Genomic DNA, 19,784 nt, shown 5'->3' with positions numbered 1-19,784 from the left:
CCAGCACTTTTTCCAGATTCATTTTTAAGACAAGAATTCCTCTCACACGTTTCTCGTTCAATTTCTCCACTTCGCTTGCACATCGGTCATATTTTGTGTTTTTCCAAGTCGGATTTTTGGTTTGCAACAACAATGAACATGTGATTACGTAGCATTCTTTTCGGAGTTGAGACGTCTTTGAGAGCGGTTCCCATGATGTCGGACGAGTTGGGCAACATGTTTGCAACAAACCGAAATAGACGAGCAGACATAACAAGGAGCTTGTGAAAACATGACATTTTTGTGTCTGTGAGGACCCGACTTGCGGGAGATCTTTGTTTTGACACCCCGGGACTTTTCCACTTGAGGGGAATGCGTAGCAATAGTGACCTTCCCTTTAATAAACATCATGCCCCAATTAGTCACTCATGTCCACTTATAACAAATAAATGCCTTCCTTTTCCTAGCAGAAAGAAAATAATTAAATTAGGGCCATTATTTGGCTTTTTTTTTCTTTGACTTGTGAGTAAAAATTTGAGATACGAGGGCTCTTTGAGACTTATTTCTTCTACTCATTCTATCTTGGTTCTTACCAAGATAGGTCTGCATTTTATTTTTTTTGCAAGAATCATTTTTATTTTGCTTGTTGAGAAAAGTTTTTACTACTTAAAGGGATATTTGACTCATTGAGCCATCTTAGAGCAGTAAAAAGTTAATATTTTGTCCGGAATTAATTTGATAACTTCATTATTTTTCATGTACAATTAATGGCTTTAAAAACTAATTTTTACACTCGCTGTCGACTGAAGATGACATCACCTGTGCTGAGGAAGTAGGTAACGACCAATCATGACTCAACTGTTGTCTGGCTTTGGTCAGCAAACTGAGCCATGATTGGTCGTTACCAACATTCCTTAGCACAGGTGATGTCATCTTTAGTGGACAACAAAGTACCAAAAATATATTTTTTAAAGGTGTTAATTGTACATGAAAAATAATGAAGTTATCAAATTAATTCTGGACAAAATATTACGTTTTTTCTTGCTGAAAATGACTCAATGAGTCAAGAAGTATCCCTTTAGGTCATCTTCCTAAACTCTATTTCAAAGTGTAGTAAAGTAAGCAAAAAATTATTAGCATGCAAACTTAGATTTGTGGTTGACGTGCTTCCTTCATCAACTAAGCATTCCATAAAAATATAGATTTTTAACAAAATAGGTCAACTAAAATATTTCTTACTAAAAAGACTTTCAGTCTTGAGGAGACATAACGCTGCAAGACTCCCACGGAGTCAGGTGGAGTTATACTATACTTTATACCAGGGTTCACTAATTCCGGTCCTCGAGATCCAGAGTCCTGCAGGTTTGAAATGTTTCCGCCCACTAGCACACCTGATTCATATAATCAGCTCATCTGCATGCCTGATAACGATGTTGGTAGGCGGAAACATCTAAAACCTGCACTACTCCGGACCTTGAGGACCGGAATTGGTGAACTCTGCTTTATACTATATTTTTATACTATACTATACTTCCCAGACTAGAAGTTTCTAAGGTGTTACTAGATTTGAGAACTTTTTTGACACTTTGGTTGATAATTTGTAAAAATGACAGACCACGAGGGGACTGACCATTAGTATGGATTTTATGGAAAAATAAAAATTAATTAAAAAAAAAATATATATTTAAAAAAAAAGAGCAATGATGATGACATGTGAAATTGGTAAAATTACCGAATTGAACAATACTGAGCTCTCCAGAAAAAAAAGTATGGATTTGTGGAAAAAATATGAAATTGATTATTTCTCTATTATAGCATGACCTTTAAATTCATTAAAATGTGTTAAAATTAAGGTGCAACTTGGCCAAAACTTTCATTTATTTTTAAATGACCAGTAATTTGATCCATACAGTTCATATAGCCTACAGTATCGACAAACATTCCCTTTCGGCTGGTTGGCTTATTCACTCTCATTTCTTCTCAAGGCAATTTATAATAATCAAGCACATGGGAGCAAACAGATTTCTCCATGACGTTAGCCCTTTTCTTCTTACTTTGGCCCGACTGCCCTCTTGTGCCATGTCAGTCCTGTGGAACAACCTTGCCATTCTTTTTCAACTAAAGCATGGATGCGTGCCGTGTGCTTTTGGAGACACCGGCATGCGTCACGCTCCTGGCCCAGATCCTCGTGGTGAAGAACGCCACCACTTGAAACAATTCAGAGAGGAAGCCAGTGTAGTATTTTGATGAGGCTTCCCAGGCATACAACCATTTCTTCCTAAATGTAACTGTTTGTTAAGAGTGTAGTGTCATACAAGAAGCTAGTTGCTAACTTTAGCAGCCCTTCTACTGCATTGATATCACCACCTCATCAGCTGTCTTCACTCTCTGCTCCTGTGTGGCTTTTCGTTCACTCTTCTTTTAACACACCTTGTTGAGGCTGATCTCACTTTTGTAAGTCACAAAACAACCACCAAATCTATCAAATAAGTAACACGTGATCAGAGATAATGCTTTGCTACCGAGTGAGATCTGCTCAATGGAGGCCGTGGTTCTCAAACTTTATTGGGTCCAGGGAGATTTTTTTAACGACCCATGATAATCCTTAATGCCAGTTATAACATAACTCTCAACTGTAAAACATGTTGCAACATGCTATCATTAATGGGACCTAATATAAATGTCCTTTCTGCTTATGTTAGTACTTCTGTAGACATTCAGTCTGCGTCATTTATCAAACCAATTTGTTTTTATGAAGTAGGGTTTGCAGGGCCGTGTTCGCTCTCTACCCGTCCGTCGCCCTTCCCATCGCCAGTGCTCTCTCCCCCAGGAACTCCAGGACCATCCATCACCGGCTCGCACAGCCCTTATTTGGGGTGACTTAAATGGGTTCAGTTCTCTTAACCCCTCCTCATCACTCACGGGGTTTCTTCACGGTCGATCCGCTCAGGCCCGCCATGGGAAACTCTGTCATCTCAGTAAAGTCTTACCTGCTCTCGTTCTTTTTTTTTTTTTTGTTGCCTTGTTGCGTTACGTTACTTTTTCCAAGAAAGTAATCCGACTACAGTCACTCTTCAAATCCCACTGCTACTTGCTGTAGAATGCATTTTCTACAACTACAAGCAGTAGCAATTGGCCGCCTGCGGGTTGCAGCAGTGAGCAAGAATTATCAAGACTTAAATAAACACAAACTTCTCATGCGCGTATTTTATTGAAAACTAATGACTAATGACAAATAAGATACTGGAAGACACCTGATTTCTAACAATATAGTACTCACTAAAGTCACTAAACAACTATATAGCATAGAATATGTAAGAAAGGGATACTCTGGTATTGTGAGTATTCAAATTAATATTGATGTCTGAGGGAGTGACATCATTGTTTTCAGTGCAATGAGACTCGCGTACACGCGGTCGTGTTATCTAAGCAGCTTCAATAACACTGTAAAAAAAAAAAAAAAAAAAAACGGATCGCAGGGGAGTGTCCCCAAATTTAACCGTTATATTTATAAACAATGTGCATTATAAATGTTGAGTTTTTCCATTGCAACATTAATAGTTAAACACTTCAAGTAAAGACTGCTTTTATTTTAGAAATTATTTTCATTAGTTTTTTTATGTGAAGTATATAAAGTAGCACATTTGTGGAATCCTGAAAAGACACATGATTAAAAAATTTTTTTTATATTAAAATTAAATTTAAATTAAATTATAATAATTAAGTTAAAAAGGTTGTTGTCTTTATTTTATTTTTAATAAAAACAAATGTTAAGGTTAAAAATACATTTCCAAGTAAATAGCAAAACCCGTGTAATTTTTATGTTAAGCAAGGTTGTCTGTTTCTGCTAAATGTAACTACTAAAGTAATTTGTAATCTAACTTAATTTTTAAAAGTATCAGAATCAGTAACATAACTACGATTTTAAAGAAAGTAATCAGCAAAGTAACTAAGATTTTAAAGCAAGTAATCAGTAAAGTAACTAATTTACTTTTTAAAGCAAGTTATCAGTAAAGTCACAAAATTATCTTTTAAACAAGTAATTAGTAAAGTAACTAGTTACTTTTTCAAGGTAACTGTGGCAACACTTGTCCTATCTTGCGCCATCACATTCCTACTCAAACACAAACTCGTTCACTGACACACTTTTAGGCTTATCTCACTCTCTTATGTGTGGACTTTCGCCGTAGCCAACCTTACTCACAGTAATGTCTTTTCATTGGCTCGGTCTCGCTGTTGTGTCAAACAACACGCACGTGTTTGCCTTGCGCACGCCGCGGCGGATCTCTCCGCATGTCGTTACCCATCACACTTCTCCCTCCGTAGTTTTCCACCCAGCCATGTGAGAGTCTCGAGTCAAAACATGGATCTCCTCATGAAGCGTGTCCTCGCCACCAACATTGTCGGGCTTCATTTGTTTGTACGTTTCGCGACGCCTCAGGTGAAGTCAAAGCCGACGCCCGTGAACCCTTCCTCTCCCCCGCCCGTCACCTTCATGCCCCCGTAAAGCTGCTACAGTTCCTGTCTGTTCAGGGTCGGCCTGCATATTTCTCAATAGAGAGATGCTCAGAAGTCCAGGGGTGCAGAGGCGCTCAATGCGCTTCTGTTTTTGGTTTAGCTGAAAAATGTTTTTCCTGGCTCAACCCACTCCTACTTAGGTCCTCTTACAACAAACTAAAAGGTCCTAATTGCCCCCGAGGGAAAGGTTTAGCCACAATAGACATGTGGCGGGACAAAAGCCCAGTACTCTTGTGCCCTCGCCCCTCCCCAGATTGAAGGGATGAACACGCCAGCAGTGTCTGTGTCGCACGGTAGGTTGCGCAACCGCAGCTTTGACGCTGTATATACAGTATATAGATCTAGTTAAGGCCTGGTTTACGGATGGATAAAAACCTGGAATGTCTGCCGTTTGCAGCAAATCCAGCGTTTCCTTTTTCTCTTCACTTTTTATTCGCACTAAAAGGGTCAGCGCAGACGTATCGTGTTGTCGGGGTTACTGCGCCCCGGCTGTTTCGGAACGTCTGGTAGTGATGGAAAATGTAGAATCGCGTTACAAGTGGACTCAACTGGGATGAATGAAGAAGTCCAGCTGCATTACATTGCGACAGATAAGTGGTGTGTAACGATCCCCGCCGCCAACTCTGAGCTGTGTGACCAGCGCTGATTAAGAAATACTTGCCGGGGTTTGTTTAAGCTGATTTGTGGCACTTCCAACGCAGAGCGCCGCTGCTAGAACCCATCCAGCAACTTTAAGCAAATTGAACTAAGCACTATGATTTAATTGTGACAACTCAATGACTCTGCTATGGTCCCCCCGACCCACCCCCAAACACACACAGCACTCCTCTCCCCATCTCTTTTGACTCTGGTGCCTGTTAAAACATGGAAAGTCCTCATTCATTCTAGCCATCCATAAAGCAAATATTGTTGCACATGCAGCTGATGATCAGTCTTCCAATACCGTCTTGTGTGGTCAGTCACGGGCCATTTGAGTTGCACAGCACAGCTTAGCCACCTGACCTGAATGCATCCTGGAACCCTCATTCCTTCTCAGGCTCGACTTTATTTCCTCACTTCTCCACAACATTGATATGGAGGAATTTGTGGACGGGGCTGCGTTGACGCATCTTTTCATCTGTAATTTCCAAAGCCCGCTTTGAACCTTGACATCGCTGGCTCTTTTTACTGCATTTTTTACTCTTTTCTGTTGAAACACCACCAGCAAGGAATGACCCAGCAGTTTTTCCCGTGTTCTGAGGTAGTTGCTAAGCCAATTCAGAGGCACCTGAAACTGGCTTCTCCTGCCCTATTGTGTTGAAAGCAATAGTACGTCACACTAGATGCTTAAGCACAGGCAAATAAATTCTTCATCTTCTGTTATTGCTTGCTTAAAAGTAGTCTGTATCTCTGTGTAAGAAATGATACTGATGCACTGGCAGATTAATAGATTAAATCATTTTTTTTTTCCTCAGAGAACTCAGTATTTTTCATTCGGTAATTTTACCGATTCGACGTCATCATCTTTGCCCTTTCTCTCTCTTTTTTTTTTGTTTTGCGTGTGTGTGGGCATGTGTGCGTGTGTACTCATTAATTCACCTAAAACCTATTAAAAATCCCATACCGTTCACCTAAACCGAATACTTCAGAATCCAGCTAGAGTCGTGAGGTTGTCAGGGGACCCGAGGAAGGATCAAAGAAAAGAAAGGAAAGTGAAATCCAGCACCGACCAGACGTCACCTACTACCCACCGGGTTACCAACCAGAGTCTTTCACCAACCCCAGAAACATCTAAATTCCAACAAATTAGGGAGACCTCAAGAGACCGAAGCTTCCACCGATTCAACGACCAGAGGAAGAAGCAGATTGTGTTTGAATTTCGATAGATGCTGGTGTGGTGGATCTGGCATGCATGAAAACCTCCACCAAAGAGGGGAGCCGTCGATTAAATCATTCATTCAAATGATTCGTGTCATTAAAAAAAAAAACCACAATGAAACCAAACCCAAGCAGAACTTGTGTTCCATGTTCAGGGTTAAGATTGTAGGCGGTAATGTTTCACTTGCTGTACGTGACATCAAAAGCCCCCGTGAACGTAATAATTATGAATAGACTCAACGGGATGTGACGCGTCCAATCATGAAGGCTTCCCTGTGCTCAGCAGAAAGATTATAGCGCATAGCTGCGTGCTGCAGGCTCACCGAGACACGCATTACTGCTTGGCCATAAAAGTCCACTTAGTTTAACAGCAGCAGGAGAGCTCGGAGGACACTGCCAGCGAAAACCCGGGCAGCGTCTTGTGCGGTCAGCTCAGCACTGGGCCTTTTGTTCACATTTCATGAGTCCTGAGGGCTCGCTAACACAGCCTGCAAGGCCCTTGGACCCGTGTTTTACTGGAGCTCCGACGGCCACGCACCGCGGCTACCGCCAGACTTTACATTCCCCGACTCGGGCGGGAGGAAGACCACATTGTAGCGAGGCCACCCTCGAGGAGCGTGCGATTGCGAACCCGCGAGGTGTGAAAGCAACGTGTGCGCGACACGCACGTGTGCGTCCGTGCGGGCTTTCATGAAAAACGATCGAATGACAAGATGAGCTGTGATCAATGAGCTGTCGACAGAACACTTCTGACCTGGTGGAAAGCAAGTCCCCCGACGTTCCCGGCCGGTTTCAGGCCACCGGGGCGGGGGGCGCCGCCGCACAAAGAACGCTCTGTCTCTGTCAGGATTCCCTGGAGGAGGCTCGCGCGGGCCTCGCTCACCTTCCGCAACACCAGCCTACTAACAGCACTTCATCTGTCTGTATTCGCTTGAACCCGTCGTGATTATGTTATTACCCGAGCTTTAATATGCTGCTGATTGCTTCTCATTATTCTGTCACCAGTTATATTCGCGTCGATCCACTGGTACAAGGATTTAATTGATAGCGCAGAATTGCGACCTTGTTGTGGACTACACCGCTCTGGCTGAACGAACACAACAGTTAGGTTATAATCCAAGCACTTGCGTATTAAATTGATATCATTAAAATAATATTTTTTTAGTCTGGAGAAAATAAAAAGTGCTGACTCAATGTAAACAATACTGCCACTGTTACAAGTTGAGAATAACACTTGACAAAATAACACTTTTTTTTCTCAAACCCGTCGGTGGCATTGTAGTTTCCCGCATGCAAGTATTCACAGAATGATTTATTATACACTAGAGAGACTTTTGTAGGTTGTAAAGTATAACTGGCCAGCTTGTACTACAAAACGCAAGTGTAAATTGAATGTCAATTACTTTTATAGATTTTCCCACCACTCTATGTAAAAATGGCGTTAGTTTAGCTTCGTCGCAATGTCTAAATGTATCCTGATGTTTAGCTTTTTAGTTTAATTAAGACATTTCCTAGATACTTCACATTATTTATTATGGGAAAAATTTGGATGTCAACCTACGTTACTGACAGGGTTTCCCGGGCGGGATTAATGCACACCGAATCATATTTGTCAACTCTTGAAATTCAAGAAGGCCAACCTTCGGTCGGCAGCCCACCATGTTTTTGTAACAAAAAAACCTTAAAAGTTGACAGTAATGTTGGAAATTATGTAGTCATGTTATGTTATTAGAACCCATTTCTTAACAATGCGTAAAAACGTAGAGTCTTATAAAAATGCAAAATCTTGAAATACTTGAAATACAATTCAAATAAAAATGATGAACTGTTTTCCCAGTAGTAAAGAACGCAATTCTGTTCAGTTTTATTAGTCAGATCTGAAACGTCAAAATTAAGAATCCGCACTGAAAATACCAAATAACGTTTTGATTTTTGAATTGGGTAGTTAATGCACTGACAATACAGTGTTCCCTGGTTTTCTGCTGGGTTTGGGTTCCCAAAAATACCTGCAATAAATGAAATCCGCGAAGTAGTTAGCTTTATGATTTACATTTATTCTAAATGTTTTAAGGCTCTAAAAGCCCCCACCACACAATTTATCAATTCATCGAGGTATTTACATTTTCTCACATTTCTTTCTTGTTTAAACATTGTCATTGTTCAAACATTCAATTTTTTCATAAAATAGGTACATTACTGTAAAAAAACAAACAATGCATGCAAAATTGCACCAAAAAAGTGAACCACGTTCTAGCAAGGGAACACTGTAAACAAGTTTCTATTTTATTTAAATCACTTCTTGTACATTGTTCTTATTGATGCATGATATGAACATTTTCAACCGATACAGATAACCAGTAATTTCCTGCTTTGTATGGCCAATATGCTAAACGATAAGTTCATATTTTTATATTTAGTAGGGTGTTTTATATATATATTTAATATTGATTTTTCAAAGAATAAATCACTCACAAAGCACCATATTACCTCCCATGTCATGCAATGAAGGCTTGTACTTTTAAAGTGACAGTAACCAAACCAATGTTAGTGTCATGTAAAAGTGTTGTAAACAAGGGACCCTGGAGGGAGGGGTGGGGTTAGGAAAAGCCTGGCAGCCCGCCATGTTTACAAAGCACTTGGGGAAACCCTGACTACAGAACGGATTACGTTCCACATTGGAGGTTTTTGTGTATTATAACGCAACAAAACTGCCACAAACTTCAATATTTATCTCCTGAGCCCATTTCCCCCCCGACTGGCTGTTGGTATTTCATCACAATGCAAGTGAACAAGACAACTTTTAATAGCCATTTAATCTAAAAAGGCTTGCCAGATCATGTAGTCGATGAAAGCCCGCGTGGAACCCATCCAACCACCACACGGCTGATTTACTTTGTGCAGACGTTTTCTTGAGCGGTTTGTTTGATAACCTTCATGTCGCCATATGCATTCTGCATTGGCTCACTTTTGTCAATGAGTGGGAAACTGAAGAAAACCCAAAGGGGTCTTAAAGGCCTGCTGTTAGGTAATGTTGGAAGTGATAGGTTCTCCCTTGGGGTTGATTAGTCTCGACCGTGTAACTTTCTTTTAATAGGATATGACCCCTTAGCGCCCCCTGACAACAAGCGGCCCACCATTTCTATCACATTCCACCCTCAGTCCGCAGACTCGGCCGAGCTGCTGTTTAGTTTAAAATGCCAGCAATTAACTGTGTTATGTCAAGCATATTCTCATGTCCATTGCTGGGAAACTTGTTGCAATTGGTCCCCAGTAGCCTACTTGCAGGACCAGTAAGTAGGTGTGTATGTTATCGCAGCATGCTTTTAAATAGCCCACTGATGATTACGACAGAGCTATTAGCCGATTGTTTGGCCTTGGAAGTATGTAAATACAGTGCAAGACACTTTGTATTGTAGTTTAACAAAATAAAATGTGAAGATGCTACCAAATATTAAGTCATTTGTAAGAATTCTTTTGTATGGGAATTTTTTTTTATTACTATTATTATTGTTATTATTATTAATTCATTAATTTAATTAAAAAAAAGATTTTGGCTGTTTTATCCCTTTTGTACACGTATTAGACTTTGCCTATATATAACTTTGCCATATGAAGTGTCATTAGCTGAATGCTAACGACACAATGCAAGTGCTATAGAGAAACTAAAAACCTAGGATCTGTTTGCGGTAGTTACAACTGGGCCATGACCAATTGTATTAATTATAATATTAGCTTTTGAAATTGTCCATCCATCCATTATTTGATGCTTATCTGATGATTGTTTTTATTTATTTAATAATTTTTTACACATTAATGCTTTACAACATAATCAATTATTTATTGCAGACACAAATAGGGTCCATAAACATAAGAGAAAAAGGGACAAGAAATTTAAAACAATCAGATCATCGAGTTAAAAGTATTTCCATCCAATGTTTCCTCAAAGCAGAAGTGTACTTTACAATTGCACAATAGAGGATTTGTCAAAGTCCGTAAAATTTTGTTATCCGACTCATCCAGCCGCTGCATAAATTTGAACACCAATTGTCTTTGCATTAAGAATTTCCCCCCCAAAATCAGCAAAAAATCTACAGCTATTTCTGTCTGTTGTAAAGTTAAGTACTAAAGGCAAATTCATTTATTCATATCTTTGTTGTAAGCAAAAAAAAGTTATTTTGTTCATCACATATATATTTTTTAATTTATTGGCAAATTAATTGGGAATTTGAATTTTGTTCTGCCAAATATCGGAATCGGCATTGGTCTAAAAAAAAACACGTCCATAGTTATAATCCTTTAAGTAAATTATATTTAAACACAATGCATGAAATCAAACGCGAACTGTTTAAATTTTTTTTCGTGCCTTTTAATTAAGTTCTTACTGTATGTTTTTTAACAGTACGATACCATAGAGTGCTACTTTCCTTATCGAAACAACACGTTTCAAAAGTTGTTTCTGTAACAAATGAATGGCATTTCTATTCATTTCAATGGGGAAAAAGGAATTGTGATACAAGTGTGGTCCTGGAATGAGGCGCCACTGTGTTAAAGCTACAGTATATAAATGCACTCATTTTCCCGTAGATTACATAATCTGTAAATTGTCTTTACTCTCTATTCTTCAACTTCTATTGAACTTGTGAATGCCATATTTTTTAGTCAGAATATTTTTTTCCCGTCTATAAAGGGGGACACCAACAAACCGCATCACCTCGCTACTTGTGGTAAAAGCCTCATATCTCCATCAGATATTCATCTCAAAATTCACCGCATTGGCATGTAGATATTTTAAATAAACAGTGACGGTGACCAGAACGAGGGAGAGCCATCGCTCTTGACGAGTGATGATCCCCTCCGCTATCTCGTTTGCGTTGGGACGCCTAAACAGTTGAAGGTCGTGTTTGCAGTCACTTCCTCTGGGTTGTTAAGATGATGTACAGTTTTGACAGACGTGGAAGGAAACCAGAACATGGCGGGAAGATTGTTTTGGCCTGATAAGTAGAGATGGGTACATTAGGAAGACAAATGGACCGAAACACAAAAACGCTAGGATTAGTTCTTCAGACTAGAAAGACAGATGCCACATGCTACTAAATTCTCCCGAAAGAAAATGAGGACCTATCTTCATAGGGTTCGGGTTATATTGTTAACACAGGTAGCATGGCATCCATAATCTGACTTTGTTTACGTCTGCAATACTTGACATTCTTCTCAACCTCATATTTCTTTGTCTCTTATCTTATGGACTCCTTTTAGTATTCTGACCGAGACACCACATAACTGAAATACCTTCTGTTACAGACGACATGCTATTTGGAAAGTACAACCACAAAATATGGTCCATAATGTCCGTTTTTTGTCTTACAATCTCAAACCACTATCAATGCTACCTTGTCTTTTTATACGATTTAACGTGCAACCGTTGACGTAAATGTTGCCTAATGTGACGCTGACACATGATTGACCTCCCCCAAGTGTTCAGGATCCAAAGGATTAGCAGTGTTTACCCCTGGTAGCATGTAGGTACCTTCACATGTTAATGACGGGAATTAATAACCTGCTGACGCCCGTGAGATAGCTGTGTTTACTCCCAGAGCCGAGACATGACAGTCTGCCCTTCCCCTGAAAGGTTTGTGTTTATGTGTCTCTTATGACCGTGATAATCTGCTTCTAGTGGAACATTATTCCCCCCCCCCCCCAAGTATTTGTTTGGTTTCTATGGCTTGGCTGCTGGCATTTTTGGGGTCATGTGACTTGTTGAGATATTAATATTACTCAATAAATGCAGTATTTATGTTCTCCCAGACTATATATCTGTCTTTCTGGGCGCAGCTCTCCCTCACATGCGCTCTCGGGGCATGAGAACACAGTAAATCTTTGACAACCTCACACAAAGAATACAAGTCTTCGACAGGGGTAGAGAGTAATGCAACACCGTACAGTAGCCCGACCTCCTCCAGGTGCCATAGACCTGCATGCACTAGATACCGGGTGTGGCCGCCGTAATGCACAAAGCCAGAAATAAAGAGTGGGGCTATTGCTTTTCAGCAGCGAGACTCCCGGGTGACCTTCCTCATTGACCTCAGCGTGACCCCTCATGGCGGAAAATGGAGAAGCAGAGCCGTTGGTATCGCTCCGAAGGAGTCAAATGCACAGAGACAAAAGCTAAAAAGGAAGGTGTTGTCATCGTAGCCTCTGTAAATCAACAGCGAGGTGACAGTTCCATTTCTTGGACCGATGTGCCCACCTTAGCCCCTCATAAGTCAAAGCGCTTTCTGCATTAGCGCGCTCGCTGTGACTTTAGCCCCGAGTCCTGGTCCTTCTCTGCTCCTGGTTTGTCTGCGTCAGGTCAAATAAAGGTTCTTGGCTTCAGGGTGGAATGCATCCCAATGGGTTTGAATGACAGTTTAGGGGTACTGAATTGATCACATCTAAGGAAAAGAAGTCATATTTGCAACAAGTGGTTCAGTTCACTTCATCTGGCCGCTGTATGGAATGGAATGGTTAGAAACCATGAACTGGGCAACGTCTCAATCCCGACAATTTTACCTGCCAATGAACAAAAATAAAAGTGAGCTTAGTTTATGGGACTTGATTCTTTGTCGATCATTCAATGGAATGATAGCTAGCTAGCTAGCTAGCTAGCTAGACAGATATAAAAATAAATACTAGAGCTTGGAGCCACATTCAAAATTTGGTGTGTCCAAATCGCTTTACAAAGCCACACCCATTCACTTATTTGAAGACATATCTATGTATTGAATCGTAGCGTACAACGGTGCATTGAGCAGCGTTAATTTACGTAAAGGTTTTCCTTTTTAGTTTAAAATAGCTTACTTCAATATCCAGGATTACTTGTTGTACCGTGGCCAACGGTAGAATCCAGGGTGTTTCTCTTGCTTTGGTCCAGTAAATCCATCTGTATCATGTCGTACCAGCTATCTAGCGCTAAGCTAACATGTTGTCTCTTGTGTGTTTTTCTTGTTTTGGTCCAGTAAATCCATCTGTGTTATGTCGTATCAGCTAGCTAGTGCTAAGCTAACGTGTCGTCTCCGTGTGTTTTTCTTGCTTTTGGTCCAGTAAATCCATCTGTATTATGTCGTACTATCTAGCTAGCGCTAAGCTAACGAGTTGTCTCTGTGTGGCCGAATTGCTATGATGGCGTGAGAAGCCAGCAGTGGCATAACAAAGACAAAGGCATTGATATACTAACAGCTGACAGGGGGAATTGATCAAGTTAGCTTTGTAAACTTCACCAGTGACCACACCATTTATTTCAAGAGCAATTACACTGGTAATCACTTTGTGGAAAAGTGAGGATTTGAAACCATAAAACCTAGCGGTAGCTGTGTCCAGGTTTGACAGCAGCATAACTACTGAGTTACGTTTTGTTGTCAGCCTCCTTGTGTGTCTAGCTTATGTAAACAGTTATCTCTGCTCTTTATGTTGATATATACGCGGCAGTTAACCTGAAGTGAGAAACGTGAGCCCGCTCATGTGTCACGCTTATGTTTCGTCCCCAGTCGACCTGGAGCACACGAGGACGGTGAAGTCCGACAAGCACCAGCGCTTTTGCCAAGAGAACGGCCTCATCAGTCAGTTCGTGTCCGCCAAGACCGGGGACTCTGTGAGCGTCAGACGCCAACAAAAGCATGATCTGATCACACTTTGTAGGCTTCATGTTTCACGTTGTATTTCTCTCTCTTCAGGTATATCTTTGTTTCCAGAGGGTTGCAGCTGAGATTCTGGGCGTGAAGCTGAACAAAGCTGAGCTCGAACAGTCCCAGGTGAGTCATTCAGTCTTAGATTTCAACAAAATGTCTCTCCTAACAAGTTGTACTTTTCTCCGCCTTCCTGGATTAATTGACATGAGAAAAATGGCCGGTCACAGTATGTAACATTATGCTGTTTGTAATGGAGGTCACTCGGAGTGTGTTAGGTCAGCGGAGGTCACCACACACTGTAAATGACCTTTTGTTGCATAAACACTGGTTTGTTGCGTCTGCCTCAAGTGACGCTCTACCTGCCAGTGAGGCTGCCCATCTGTAAATAAGACCCACATTGGCCACATTAACGCGTGAAGTCAGAGGTTAAAGGTATGCATTTGTAGGGGTGAGAGGTGACTTTGGCTGCCTGATTTATTTGGTTTATCTCCCCAACGCGCTGTGTTGGCCTAAAAGAGACTCGGAGCCTGCCAGCGAGAGCAGGGTGCCCGAACGTGGCAGCTGTAGGATTTACAGGGTCACCTCCCCCAAAAGCATTAATCCTCGCTCCGATACCAGCGGTTGGAGCCACTATGGCTGGGTAGTGCTTGATGAGCTGGGGCCTGCAGGGAGGTCACGGCCCCGCGAGAGGAGGAGAGCATGTAAGGAGAGCGCTGGCCAGGTTCTCAAGCCCATCATCACCACTGCCACTACCGCTGCCTACTGACTAATGGAGCCGTCCATCTACTTTGCTTTTCCTCCCTGCCGTTACAAGAACAAAGTGCTTTAATCCGAGTTTATCAAACGGAGTGAGAGGCTGTGTGAAGAAAAACGGAGTGACGCACTGTGGTGGTCTTGTCGGTTTAATTAAGCAACACTACTTTTTATTAAAGTCCCTGTAAAGTGAAAATAAATGTATTTTTTACAGTAACTGAAACAATAATTGAACAAACTATTTATTGACTTGCCACTTTAAAACTAGCAAACCATTAATTTGCTGTGTTTATGTAATAATATGATGAGATGAGTTTGACACCCCTGTTTTAAAGCCACTCGTGGCTGGATTATTTTCCGCTGTTACGATGAGAGGAGCTAACCACTATTTAGCTCGCAAGCTAACAGGCTTGACCCGAGTGAAAAATACCTAAGTAACTCGCTGCTGTGATATGAAACACTAACACTAGCTAGTGTGTAAGCTAGCAGGCTTTGGTCTCGTGAATAATATTTAACGCGCTGCTGTGACAGTAAGGGCTAAAACCAACTAGCTTGCAAGCTAACAGGCTTGGGCCTAGTGAATAATAACTAAGTATCTTGCTGCTGCGATGAGAAGCGCTAACACTCTAGCGCGTAAGCTAACAGGCTTTGGTCTCATGAATAATAATCAACACACTGCTGTGACGGTTAGCTCTCAAGCTAACAGGCTTAGACCTAGTGAATAATAACTGAGTAACTCACTGCTGTGGCAAAAAGCGCTAAAACCAGCTAGCTTGCAAGCTAACAGGTTTGGGCCTAGTGAATTTATAACTAAGTAACTCGCCGTTGTGACGAGAAGTGCTAACACCAGCTAGCTTGCAAGCTAACAGGTTTGGGCCTAGTAAATTATAACTAAGTCACTGGCAATTGCTCCGGCTATCCATAATGCAAACGAAGGAGCTCAAGTTCTTATATGCGGTGGTTTGGGAGCTTAATGCGTCACTTGGTACCGTTTTAGACACATACATTTTTTTTTCTTCCTGGTGGGGGCATAACAAAAAATAGAGAAGCATTGAGCTAATGTAACTTACTTTTTAATCTTGGCACAAGAATGTAAAAAACACCAAAATATCAATTTAAATATATATATATATATATATATACATTTGTGAATCTGTGGATGTCTGCTTTAGATGCTTGTTTAGAGGTGAAGCCATTGGCGCAGTCAAGCCTCATTATCAGCTGTCAGCTGTAGCAAGCTGAACACAAAGGTCACGACCCATGACAGAATTATATCTGCCCAGGTGCCCCTTCCATCTTGCTCCTCTGTCTTTGAGATCAGATAGCAAGCCCTCAGATCCGTCACTGGCCTTGACACCTGGCCTCACCAGCTCATTCATCAGCCAGCCCCAACGTTTGCGCCTGCTAATGGGACATAGCCGCTGTTTTCCGCTTAACAGTGATGTCATCTGTTTCATATTTCTAGTTTTAGTCTGTATCACACCACAATTTTCTATCATCCCACTTTTTTATTCTTTATTCTTGCCATCACTATTTTATTTTTCTTTCCTTCGCTCATTTTCTTTTTTTTTTTTTTCCTCTTCACTCTCTCTGCTGCCTCGCTCGCATGCGTCGGGCCCGCTCAGAGGATCGTGAAGGCCGAGCTGGTCAACTACCCTCAGGATGAAGGCCCGATTAGACAAGAGAACCGCCAGCAAAGCAAAATATGCTTGGTTCAATAGTTGGAAGTACGTTTCCACAGTAGCGTACTGTAGATGAGTCTCACTAGATGATGTCGTTTCCCTGTTGTGTGTCGTGGAAGCATTTAGCTCTGAAAAAGCTCTTTTAGAAGCATGTGTTGTCTTAGTCCTTTTAGTCCAACAATATGTGCCGTGTTGTGCTAAACTGCCTACTACATTTTTATTAGCATCTTTAGCGCCAACATTTTTTTTTTAGTGCTTTCATACTGTATGTAAATGTTTTGGTGTTTTAAATACCACTACTTCCGCATTTGTATAATTTCTGTCTTTGACTGCTAAACAGCATTTCCACATACGTTGTTTCTAACCTTTGTTATTTCAGGTACTTATTATTCCGCTCACTTTTTTTGCCATGCAATATCTCCCTGATAATACTACAGATTTGCACCGTCCAAATTTCCACAAAAATCAACGCATCCCGGGGTGTATATCGTCTGATTCCACATTACTTCCAGTATTTGCACAATTTAACCTTAAATATAAACTTTTTTCAATTTTCCAAATCCCATTTTCCACGCCCACTTCCATACATACAACTTATTATCATTACCATCTGCTTAACTCTTTGACTGCCAAAAACGTTAAATCATGTTTAGTAAAATCCTATGGAGTGCCAAAGACGTTAAAAGACGTTTTTTTCAAAACAGAGGTGAAACTAACCATTTTCTATTGTTGATTACTGAAAAATGGAATAAGGTAGAAACAAACTTTTTTTTCTGATGAAAGATGAGAGTCCAATCTTTCATTTGGTAGTATGTGTGTTTCCATAGTCCAAACACATAATTTTCTGTGGTCCTTGAAAGATCAGTCAAAAATGCTTAAATCGGCTGGCACCCACGGCATCCCTTTTCTGAAAACGTCTGGCAGTCAAAGAGTTAACTCTTTGACTGCCAGACGTTTTCTGGTTTGTACCAGCAGTTTGTACTGCTCTGTGGCACAGCTAGTAAAGTTCATTGTTTAGTAACCAGGAGGTTGTGGGTTTGAATCCCACCTCTGACTTCATTGCAAATATATCCCTAGCCATTATACTAAGTGATATACCAACTGAGTATCATATTAGGAAATGCATAATAATTTTACTGAAATCATTAAATTCATGTTCGCTTTAAGCATCAGATGACACTTTCCAATATAAATACGCCCTTAGCCATGAATTTGAACAAGTCAAATTAGCTCAGTGCTTAGAGCAATTGGCTGCCCCCACGGAGAACCTCGGGTCGAATCCTGCTTGGACCACATTTTTGTACTTTCGATGGTTTGATGCCAACTGACTATCATATCAGGAAATGGATTATACTTTCTCTGAAATGATTCAATCCCACCTTAGACAGATTGAAGTTCACCTTTTTTTTCCCCTCCATTTATCATTCATCGACACCCAGCTCGCTGGAGTTGCCCACGGTGAGAGGCGCAGAGCAGGTGTGGGCATACTTACTGCAGTTCAGGTTTCCTTTTTATTCATTTATCATTTAACTACAATTAAAAATGGGTAATTTTCACATCATTTATCTTTCAATTTACTTCATAAGCACACGCATTCAAGCCTTTAGCATTCAACTAATAGCATTCAGCTTTTCAGCATTCCCACGCAATTTCTGCAGAAATTGCACTTTATCGAGTTATTACAGTGATCGCTGCTAAATAGCGGTTCAGTGTTCGTATCCCTGCTTTGCAGTAGAATGTATTAATCTGTTGCACAAATCGCAGCTGCATTTTAAACTTTTACACACAAAAAAAAAAACATATGGTGACGTTTCTCTTTTTGCGTTCTTTCAGCGTGTGGTCAAAGCGGACATCGTAAACTACAGTCAGGATACGGTGGCCCGGACGGTCAACAACCCTCGCAGCTCCATGTGTGCGGTGCAGTGAGTCCACGCAAAGTCACCACGATGCCGTCTTGTCAGTCAGTCAGTCAGTCAGTATTTTCCTCCCGGGCTGACTTGTTCAAAAAGTGTCATCCGTACTTTTGTGTGTGTCGCTCGTATGGCTGACGTGAAGAACGGTGGTTGTTTATTTAGCCAAGAAAACAACCAATCCGCTCCCGTTTTATTTCTGCGATTCATCCACCAATCAGAACGTAAGTGCGTCGCTGTCTCGTAACAGCGCAGTGCATTCTTGGTTCGAAGACCGAGGTGAAAACCAATAAGGCCTCATCACAGTTTTGAGACATTTGTGAATGTGGTGCTAAAATTAATTAGCGCTTTGTTTGTCACAGCACACTTAGGAGCACAATTTTGCAATCAAGAGACTTTTAAATCATGTATTTCTTTGATTCAAATTATTTTTTATTTTTTATTTTTTTTTAATTTAAATTTTTAATTTTTATTATTTTTATTTATTTTTATTTTTAATTTTTTTCTGGAGAGCTCAGTATTGTTCATTCGGTAATTTTACCGATTTGACATGTCATCATCATTGCTCTCTTTTAATTTTTTATTTTTATTTTTTATGATTCTAATTAAATCGTGCTCAGCTATTCAAAGTATTTCCTCTACATATTTATCTCGACGCACTTCCTCCAAAATTCAACGGTGACACAGTGTTGATAAAGCCTTAGAAGAGATGTTTACATGTATGTATTGTTAGCGAAGAGTGATACGTTAGTAGTTTATGCGCTCTACGTAAATGTTGACATTGAAGCATGTCATCCATCAAACGCTCTCCCGCACCATCGCAACAACACAAATCATTACATGTGCTTATTTAGATTCCCGCTATGTAAATAAAATGGACTCGTATTTGTACAGTTGATGATCATTTAGCTCAGGGGTGCTCAAGTTGGGTCCTCGCGAGCCCCTATCCAGCCTGTCTTCCGTGTTTCCCTCCACTAACGCACCTGATTCATGATCAGGATCGTTATCAGGCTTCTGCAAAGCTTGCTGATCATTAGATTCAGCTGTGCTGCAGGAGGGAAACATGGAAAACAGGCTGGATAGGGGCTCTCGAGGACCCAACTTGAGCACCCCTGATTTAGCTGGTTTCTGTTTTTAAATAAAAGTTTTATGTTGAAAATGACAATTGGTAAGTGACTATGGTTTCAATTAGTTTAGATGGCAAACTATTAGTTTCTTAGCTATTTTTTTCTCTTTTTTTTTTTTTTTTTTCTTGGAGAGCTCAGTATTGTTCATTCGGTAATTTTACCGATTTGACATGTCATCATCATTTCTCTCCCTTTTTTATTTTAATTTTTTTATTAATATTTTTTTTGTATGTGGGTGAGTATGTGTATGTGCCTGTGTGCGTGCGTGCGAGTGTGTGTGTATTCATTAGTTCA

The 19,784-nt window shown here is 40.6% G+C and overlaps 1 protein-coding gene across 2 annotated transcripts in view; it reads left to right on the top strand.

Annotated features, from left to right (window-relative positions):
- Positions 1–19,327, top strand: part of rab28 (RAB28, member RAS oncogene family) — a 36,543-nt gene extending 17,216 nt beyond the window's left edge. Inside the window, exons 5-8 of one of the 2 annotated variants that reach the window (XM_077577999.1) lie at positions 13,878–13,981; positions 14,064–14,141; positions 16,397–16,498; positions 18,287–19,327. In XM_077577999.1, coding sequence (XP_077434125.1) covers positions 13,878–13,981; positions 14,064–14,141; positions 16,397–16,492 — 278 coding nt within the window. In that variant the 3' untranslated portion in view covers positions 16,493–16,498; positions 18,287–19,327. The remainder of the gene's footprint in view (positions 1–13,877; positions 13,982–14,063; positions 14,142–16,396; positions 16,499–18,286) is intronic. The other variant, XM_077578001.1, reaches the window with a different exon arrangement.
- Positions 19,328–19,784: the final 457 nt, after the last annotated feature.

This window comes from Vanacampus margaritifer, chromosome 10, assembly GCF_051991255.1.
Source record: "Vanacampus margaritifer isolate UIUO_Vmar chromosome 10, RoL_Vmar_1.0, whole genome shotgun sequence".
Taxonomy (NCBI): domain Eukaryota; kingdom Metazoa; phylum Chordata; class Actinopteri; order Syngnathiformes; family Syngnathidae; genus Vanacampus; species Vanacampus margaritifer.
The sequence above is the reverse complement of the archived record's forward strand: the minus strand, read 5'-3'. Positions and strand labels throughout refer to the sequence as shown.